Genomic DNA, 10,173 nt, shown 5'->3' on the forward strand with positions numbered 1-10,173 from the left:
AAGATATAATATTCGACAAAGCAACAAAAGTCAGCGTAGGAAGTCGGAAACAACGAAGCAGGCGATATACAAAGATTGTCTATCAAACTCATCAAGCGCCTGTCACCTTTTAGTTGAAGGCGTGACGTTTTCCGAGGATCGCATGTGATTGGCTGATCAAGTTGGTTACACGAACACTCTGAGTATGTAGATCGTTTCCTTCCTTGATTGTATCCATCCACTCCTGGGGATTCATAACCGTCTTCAACTCCCCGGGTCCTCGCCTCTACAACTATCGGCTCATGCTGGGTTTCTACTTCAGTTTGATTCAAACTTTAGTCCGCTTGGCAGTATCTTTCTCTCAGTGTATTTATATTTTTGTTAAACATCCGTTTTAGTCTTTTCTGGGCATACCACCGGCTAGCTTTAGCTTGGATTACCATATTTATTCCCTGAACTTGTCGACGTGGTACTCTGGTTCCTTTAGGAAATAAACTTGTGTGATGGAAAATCAAATCGGCATTTCTATCGGAAACGCATGATATCATCGAGAGATCAACACAGACAGAGACAGGTTGTCGGCGACGATCCAAAAATACGAAGCTGCTATTTTATTTTTCCGATTGTAAGAACACAATGAAGTTGTGATATTGTGAAGCCTGTGCATTTATTTTATGATGGATTATACAGAATGAACATCTTTGTTACAAGAATCAGGTAAGAAGGAGGTAAAGTAGCCAAGTATTATATAGGCATGTCAATCTACAACTACTGAACATGAGACAAGTGGAAATCGGGACACGACGCGAGACCGGTGCTCGTGAGGTGTAAACACGATAATAAATACGTGTGCTAATTACTGTTCTGGGTATTCTTTAATCAATACAGCAGGATGAAGATACCAGTTAACAGCACAAACAGATTTGCACGTTTTATTTTGTTACTATCTGCTTGGTGTAATCCCAGTAATTGGTAGCGACATTTCTTATCTTATAATTTCCTCCATACATCATATATGAGTATATATCGCCTGTTGCTAAACTGTCAGTCGGTGTCCTCAGTAATATATTGCCTAGCCTTCATTTGATTTTATTAAGCCTACTTATTTACGCCGCATTACTGTTTGTTGAAAATTTACGACGTGGACAATTAATGTGTATTTTTAATTCTTATCTGCATTTTGAGGTTTCGTTCGATCTTTCTAACCGAAACCAAGATTCAATTACAATCAACAGGTCTGAACTTCGTAATCCGAGAACATATTTCGACCTACTGTGTTTAACTCCACATGGCGTAATCGTAATGTTCCATCTCTCAACCGTGCAAACTTTCAAAAGTATTGTAATGATTAATAGTGGTTTCACTTTGTTTTGAAAGTGTATGATACATTCTGTCGTCTTTTGATCCTCTCCTGCATGAATAAAATGGTACCATCACCATTCCGAAATACTGTAACGTTAATTTTAGGCATTAGTGTGGTAAGGTATAAGTTATCTATGATTTCAGATCGTGCGAGTATTTTTAACTGTTGAGGATCAGAAAATTGGTCTACGGTGAACATTAAAAATGAGATACATTTCAATCATGTAGTGATAAGGATATCAGATATAGAGAAAAACACGTGGACGATTGTGCCGTTTTGGAATTTTGCCCAGTTGTGTTTTGAAAGCAGACACAACACACAAGGCCCCAGATGTGATAAACCCACTCGCCTAACACGATTATTACAGTATTCCCAAGTGACATACGCCACAAGGACCATGCTAATCCTGAAGAGGTGCTACTGACTTCAATTAAACGTTACCTCGACTGTCTGATGAGATCTCTCAGAGGCCTGAAGTGCGACAACAAGTGGTGCAACCATGGTGCAACATTGACACCGCTATATAGCTACTTACCTGAATTACGACTCCTAATAAAAAAAAAAAAAAAAAAAAAAAAAAAAAAAAAAAAAAAAAAAACCTTTGAAATAAATTAACCATGACATATTCGAATGTTTGTTATATGAAGAGTTAAATAAGTTACGATGATGCATGTTGGTACGTAGAAAACACTATATCTTACAAATGTGAAACCTGTTGACGAAGTACAAATATGTATTAATTATTTTGTTGAAGTAAAGTTCAGGTTCCTGTGTCGTGAGAGAATTTATTTTGTAATTCTATTCGTGAATTATACTTGCAACGTGAAAGTGTCGCAAATGTAGGCCTACCAATTTGGTTTGTTACGGGCTTAAAACACTAGAAATTGAATTGTCGTATATGGACCTATAATTTGCGTCACGTCAACTACTGCTTGCATATTTATCAACCGTTTCTAAAACTCTAAAGGCCATAACTAAAACTTAAATTTAATGAGTCTATTTGAAAAGTGGAAAGAGGAGTGATCCTCCCTGGTAGGTAGGCCTATCGTGTATTTAGTATTGCAGAAGAGGTAGAAGTGGGGTTGTATTGACTGGTAAACGATGTGTAAATGAGATGCATAGTTAAACGTAAACAAATGTCTGCTGTAAAACCACATAACCTACAAAGAGGTCAAACAAACCCAACACACACACAGACACACCTGGGCCAGTATATCACCTACTAATCCAACGGGTCTGGTAGCAGCTGGCTCGACTGAAACACAAACCTGTCGCAAAAAGCAGAAGAAAAATTATGGCAAAGGATACGATTTCAGAGGTCGCGACCGCATAAAATCACATTGATTGGTGAAAGACGGGTATTCGTTTTGAGCGCTTGTCAAATGTCATTGTCAAAAACGATGAAATTGAAAGAGTAGGCCTATAGTTGTTTCGAATAAAACATCGTTTTTAACTTAATAAACGTGAACCCGGTATTATTTGACATGAATGAAAAGAATTCATATATTGTTCATAATACTATAAATCAAATATACTGTTTGCGACAAACTATGGCTTCTTAGCATCACGTATATAGAGACGTGGTGAAAGTTTGTTTCAATACAAGTATTTTATTAGTAAAATATGCAGAAAGTGCTGTAGGCTCCTATGACAAAGCCAGACCGTAACTTCATTCATAATACAGCACTGTATTTTTATTTTCTGCTTGGTGTGGACCTGCTTAGTGGTTAAGATGATTACCTTGCAGTCCCAAGTTCATGCCGTGGGTTTAAGTTCTTGGAATACCATGATTTTTGTCTTACGAGACAGATCATGTGTCTATTTTATTTTTATCGAGGTTTTTTTTTTTTTTTTTGTTTTTTTGTACAACACAAGTCTATTCATACCCATGTACGTACTACTTCTGTATGACCTTATTTGGTATTAGAATTGATATAAAAACAGATGGCTATGAAGACGCTGTGGTGAAACACATAGGCCTATTAATAAATATTGAACTAATGTAGTAGAAATTACACTCTTAAAACACCGTACACTAAAGCTATAATCGCTGAGTAAATTACGGCAAAACAATAGGACAAAATTGAGGCTGAGGTCAAATAAAACATTTTGAACCCGAAAGTTACAAAGAGCCTGGGCAAAATATGCTGGTTTAGGCAATCCTGTTCATAGTTTGGCCTTGGTCGCTTGAATCTAGAGATAAACAGAAGTGTTACGTGATCAGGACGAGTCAGAGTAAATAGGAGCGGCGACTTGTACATTAGTAGTGAAAAAGTTTTATCATTTTCTCACGAATTAAGTTGACTTCATAATTACTAAATCGAGACTCAATTTGAAGGTAATGGTGAACAAATACATGAGCCTATTTCCATACGTTAGAAATTTACTGCATTTGCAGTGTTGATAACCTAATTTTTAAATAATGCCGTAATAATGTAAAAGTAAATTTAGTAAATCATAATTTAAAATAGGCCCTATATATGTTCTTAAATAGAGGAAGTTACAGTGCTCTAAAAATTAATGTAATGATATTGTCATACAGAAATCACACAGTAAAGGCCTGTTTATACTTCAACGATAACGATAAGAAAGCTAAAAAGCGCTTAATGGGAAGAGAAGTTTTTACACAAGGACGATTCGATAACGATTTATCGTGTATACGATAACAAAATATTTTAACAAATCAAATCAGATGACGTCATAATCATGGAAAAACGATAAAATCGTTGCTACTACTACCACGTTAGGCTAATTATATAAAACGTCTTTTTACAGTGTCAAACGTTATTACGATATACAGTAATAAAGAATTAGAATTTAATAAAAACATAAAAAGTTCTGAGTTCTTCGTTGATAAGAAACCTGAAAATAAGCCAAATACCTATGGAAATTCGAATGAGGAGGAAGGAAGTTATATCGCCTTTTACAATGAGAGAAAGTGCAGTACTGTACTGTGTAAAATGTACATTGTTAAAGGAAGATTTTTTGGTGCATTGGATAACGATTGTGTAATAAAATCAGCTTATATTAAATGATCGTGTTAGTCATTGATCGTGTAGACTACATGTTCAAATAACCAAAATAGACCCATACTTTCATTGCAACACGTATGATATCACGAAGGGAACAATCTACTACCGTAGTATAATTTGTATGTTATATTACTAATAATTTTGCATACACTTTTGAATGTACATTTTGCATGCATGGTTTATAAATTTTATTTAGATTTATTTACTACTTGACCTATCAGTCTTCAACAAGGTAATGTTTTGTTATTTTTATGATGGAAGTGGACAATATTTAGTATGACTGTATTTCCTTCAAAACTGTGTACAGTATTTTAGATTACAGGAATCTAACATCCGTTAAAGCTTTTCCATAAACAAATTATTCATAGATTAACCACAATGCCTAAATTTACTCCTTCCTACACTTTCCGCAAGTATCTGGATCACTCCCGATTGTATTTCGGTAGTCGTTTGCGATGAACCAGTAAACAGACTGATACCAAAAATTCAAGGATTCTGTCTGATTTTGTTGGTATAGTATTCAAGGGCCGTGTATCAGGGATGAGGCCTAGAAGTTTAAAGTAGAGGATGTGCTATAGTCGTGGTTTCGCGAAATTTCGGCATGTTAAAAGGATAAATGAAGATGTTTGCTGAATATTCAAATTCGCTAAGGAAATACGCAAGACAAACTGTTAAAAGTGGACAGCTTGAGGTTCCAAGAACGGATGTTTGAAGTAGACCGACTTACGCTAATTTAATGAGTTAATTAAGGCAGAAGAATGACACCATTGAATCATCATTGGCCATTATCAAGAAGTAGTCCTGATGTAGGCCTGGTCATCTCCTCGAATTTGATAATTTCATACTAAGTCCCATACTATATCAGTGACTAGCAGTATTTTCTTCCTAGCGTGTACTGCGCCAATATTTGGTCAATTCGGCACATTATACAAAGATCTAAATGAATGGTTAAGCATTGAAGATTACCAATAAGATAGAAGCATATTTCTATTATGGAGGACCAATCAGAATGTTCTGTTAGAAAAATTATGTTTTTGGATCTAAAGGATGTATGATTTTATAATTTACTTCTAAAATTTTTAACTGATGTTTATTACAGATTGTATCATTTGGAGTAGTTATCTCTTAGAAACACAAGTTTAAAACCAATATTTGAGGAAGAGCACATCCTTCCAAATGTCTACAGACAGACTCGATTCAAAGTGTTTGAGGTGCTAAGATAATATGTCTTGACTTTACTGTCAGTTCGTCTCTCTTAAATGCTATCCCAAGAGAATACTATTCAAAATATGGCTCGTGTCTAATTATTATTTTCCGATTAACTTTAGGCCATTTCTTCTTCAACAATGATATTGGTATTGGGGTTTTTGTCTGATCTACTATTAACTCAGAGGATAATAACTAGGCCTATATGTAATGTAATATCCTATTCAGTATACTGTTCTGACTTTTCTATAGTATAGCTTTTCCCAGTGAAGTTGTAGGATTGATACAGAGAAACAGTTAACTCTATAATTTGTTGAGGGTGAAGAGAAGGTGGTCTGAGGAGAATTTACTTATGCGGTCTGTACGCGGCCCTGGGGCAATATAGAGTACCGTACTGGATCGTTTGGCTAACATCTGGGATACTGGTATAGAGACCAGGTGAACGATTTTAGAGAACAAGTGGCCTATTTTGAACTTTTGACATAAATAGGCCTATTACTTTCTCAAAGCCTACGTGTGTTCTTTGGTTATTTATATCATACAAACACGTAGGCTTGATTCTTTGTCGTATGGATCTTAAAAAATCTATAATTAAAGGTCACATAATATGCTGTAAATTTTGATATTTGGATTAAGAAGTTTGTCTAACTTTTAATGGAATGTTCTGCCTTTAATATAGGCTACAGTATGAATAAAAGAAATCTGGAAATCTTGAATTGATAGACCTACACATTTTTCTTGGTGATAAGGTTAATGACCACAACACCTGCAACCCAAATATTATGTGTTTTAAAATAATAATTCTGCTTGTCGAGCATCAGGAAAACGACAGGTAGGCTAAAAACACCTTGCGTGATTCATTGATAAATCACGATCGAGCTGTGCAACTAACACCGGTTTGTACCCCAAGTGATTGAGTTTCGCGACATAATGATTTACCGTATACTTTCACTTGGTCACCATATATGAGGCTTTGGTATTTTAACATATTTATATTCTTCCTCAATGTAAGGAAGGTAGGGCAATACAATATAGTGAGATGAAACTGAAATAACGATAATAGGGTATCGTAATCGTATATCAATACATATTTTTTGTTTTCAAATTTTGATCCAGTATGAGCAGTCCTTGTGGTGCGTTGCTGTACTTTATTCCTACTAGTCAAGTTCTGATATTGTGTGAGTGTGCAGGTCAGTTAAATGAGCCTATATAAACCATTTATAATGTTTCTATTAATCTACCAGCACAGAAGTAATATGCAGTCAATCATCGTCACTATGATACTTACGATTCAATGAAGCTGTGCTTAATAGAAATCGATGTATTTTAAATGTATGCTTGAGTTCATTTTCCATGTCATGCAGCGCGAAATCTCCTATTTCAGGATCACCGAGCTTTTTATTGTAGGCCTAGACTAAAATGTTGATTGTTTGCCAGTGGATAAGAGATTTTGTTTCCCGAGCTGGCTCCGAAGAAACAAATTGCTGGGAATTTCGGCTCATGGAATACTGTAAAATTCTCGAATCCCGGGATGGAATTCAATATAGACTTACGTTAGACTCAAGAAAGCCGAATTCATGAGGGCCGAATTTTTACTCCGTATGAAACAAGTAGCCATATAAAAATTAAATCCACTCCTCGCTGTAATACATGTGGCCAATGGATGGTGAGTGCCAACTAACGTTAGAAAAAAGCCGACTAGCTGATTGGTATTGTTTTGTTTCGATTGGTGTATTAATAAGCTATACTATTAGGTTATAAATTGACCCGACCTTGGCAATTTAGTGAATTGTGGTATTTATGGCGTCAGTGTGGTACCGGACGCAGCGGATACTGTATGTTCCTCTGATATGTTCCTCCATATCTACAATCTACACCCTCTATCGACGTGTTTAGCCAGACGTTTAGTCTTATGACTCATTGGTATTGGTATGGGCATGGTGGTAGGCCTAACTGTGTAGGTATATGAACGAATAAGCAAAAAACATATGTTTTTAGTTGTACATGAATAATGTTTCTTATCGTTGACACTTCAGTTCAGGGGCGGATCCAGTAGGGGCATGGTGGGGCACCACCCCGTTTTACCACTAAATTTTAAAATTTCAAGGCATATATTGAAATTAGCGCTCTCACTTATCTATTATGAATATGTTGTGATTTTCTATTTTAACATATCAGGAAATAAAAAAAACAAAAACAAAAAAAAACAAAAAAACAAAAAAAACAAACACATCGTCTAGAAATGGCTCCCAACGTCAACTTTGTTCTAAAATAATGATGATATAGTTCAGAGCTTCCATGGCACTTCCAAAAAAAGGGGTGGGGGGGGGATAACGATGAGGCTGAGTGTCATTCCATAGGCCTATATCTGTCTCTTATACACATCTAGATGTGTATAAGAGACCTGTGTAGGTATATGAACGAATAAGCAAAAAACATATGTTTTTAGTTGTACATGAATAATGTTTCTTATCGTTGACACTTCAGTTCAGGGGCGGATCCAGTAGGGGCATGGTGGGGCACCACCCCGTTTTACCACTAAATTTTAAAATTTCAAGGCATATATTGAAATTAGCGCTCTCACTTATCTATTATGAATATGTTGTGATTTTCTATTTTAACATATCAGGAAATAAAAAAAAAATAAAATAAAAAAAAAAAAAAAAAAAAACACATCGTCTAGAAATGGCTCCCAACGTCAACTTTGTTCTAAAATAATGATGATATAGTTCAGAGCTTCCATGGCACTTCCAAAAAAAGGGGTGGGGGGGGGATAACGATGAGGCTGAGTGTCATTCTCATTCTCATCATGGTTGGGGCTGCCTGGGATAAGAAAATGATTATGGCACTTTAAAGACTTAACACCCATTTGAATACAACTTTCTTTTTTATTTACATTTATTTAGGGGCGTACGGTGACCCATAAGTGTCACGGCAAATAAAACACATCACGGTAAATATTTTGAAACACCACGGCAGTTTTAATCACGGCAAATTTAAAACAAAACATTTATACGGCAAATTCAGTTTAAAAAACAACCAGGCAAATTTATTTTGAAAAACATCACGGCAAATTAACTTACAACAACATCACGGTAATTTACAGAATCTCACGGCGGAAATGAGTTACTTCGGCGGAAGTCAGTTTCCACGGCGGAAGTAACAAATACAACGATAGACCTTCTCAGACAAAAACAAAACAATTTCTTCATTCTCTATCTCATCGAGGTTATTATTTTATCGTCAATCCGTTTGATTCTTGAAGTAACCGATGCTATTTTGACAGTTAGACAAAATGCTCTTTTCGAACGTTCTTCCGGCGTGGGAACTGACTTACCCCAGTTACCCACAAAAATTCTGCCCTATCCTGTTGGAGCAGAGTCCCAACCCCCTTGTAGAAGCGGTAGGCGCATCGGTTGTGGCTTGGACTCCCAACCTTGAGGTTAGGGTTCGAAACTCTCGCTCTGGAAGTCGCTTGTTTCCTTGGCAAGGTACTTTATCAACGTTTGTCTCTCTCTCTCTCTCTCTCTCTACCATGCATGTCACCTGGTAAGATGTTGTGCGTTGAGTACACCCACACGGTTAGGGGTAAATATTAATTTTTAATAAAAATCGGTCAGTTATTGTACCTTTAAAGCTAGTAAAAATATTTCACATCCCATTCCACTGAGGATAGTCTTACAAAATGTCTTTAATCAAATCATAAATTATTATAATAAAATATAGGATTTCAGTCTCAGTTGTTCTCGTCAGACTTATAGTGTTTTGAGGTCTGTAAAATAAAACATGCCATTTTCCGATAATTGGCAAATCACATTAACACTCGCCACGCGGGAGGCATTATTGCATTAACCGTCCCATTTAATTAGGACTATAGACCTAATATGACGAAGTTACGAATGTTAACATTAAAACATTTTTAGTACCGTAATATGGCGAATGCATTTTAATGAGAAATTGTAAATTAGTCAATCACTAATTTTCATTATAGTACAGTAGGCCTTGTTAGTAGATAGGCCTAGATATTCGTAGACCATATTGGGTACACCATGATTGGACTACAGTTATGAATCACAAAAACATAGACATATTTTATTCAGTATAATATTTTTAAGAGGAATCTTGTTCTAAAATATTGTTTAAAAAAAACAAAAGCCTATGTTTCGGCATTAACCATCGGTATGCCATCCGCATAGTGTGGTTTCCGACTGAAATTTACTGTTTCATATTTTGCCTGGTGGAGATATAGCAATAGTTTTAACTAGGATAGCACCTCCCTGATTTAAGCATGGTATCAAAATTGTAATTAACTGTAGTATTGCAATATTAACTCCTCTTCATAGCACACATATTTAGTTGCTGTGCAACTAGACACGCAAATTTTGTTGTTATGATTTTAGCACCTGTCTCTAGAGTCATTAAAACAGAACTTCGGGAAACCCCTTATACCAAATAGGTTGCGTATCTTTACAAAAATACACAGCTGTCCTGATAATTATATCTTAATTCTCGGTCAATCATGCGCCTTTGTGGTTTCTGTAATGTTTTATATATGACTTCTTTATCGGGCTATGTATATGTATATATATATAT

At 35.8% G+C, this 10,173-nt stretch overlaps 1 protein-coding gene across 1 annotated transcript in view; it reads left to right on the top strand.

Annotated features, from left to right (window-relative positions):
* The first annotated feature begins 227 nt into the window (after positions 1-227).
* Positions 228-10,173, top strand: part of LOC117109977 (collagen alpha-1(I) chain-like) — a 68,014-nt gene continuing 58,068 nt past the window's right edge. The window contains exon 1 of the mRNA XM_033252494.1: positions 228-696. Coding sequence (XP_033108385.1) covers positions 671-696 — 26 coding nt within the window. The 5' untranslated portion in view covers positions 228-670. The remainder of the gene's footprint in view (positions 697-10,173) is intronic.

This window comes from Anneissia japonica, unplaced genomic scaffold, assembly GCF_011630105.1.
Source record: "Anneissia japonica isolate Jap-2015-1 unplaced genomic scaffold, ASM1163010v1 scaffold585_len4108843_cov191, whole genome shotgun sequence".
In the NCBI taxonomy this organism is placed as follows: domain Eukaryota; kingdom Metazoa; phylum Echinodermata; class Crinoidea; order Comatulida; family Comatulidae; genus Anneissia; species Anneissia japonica.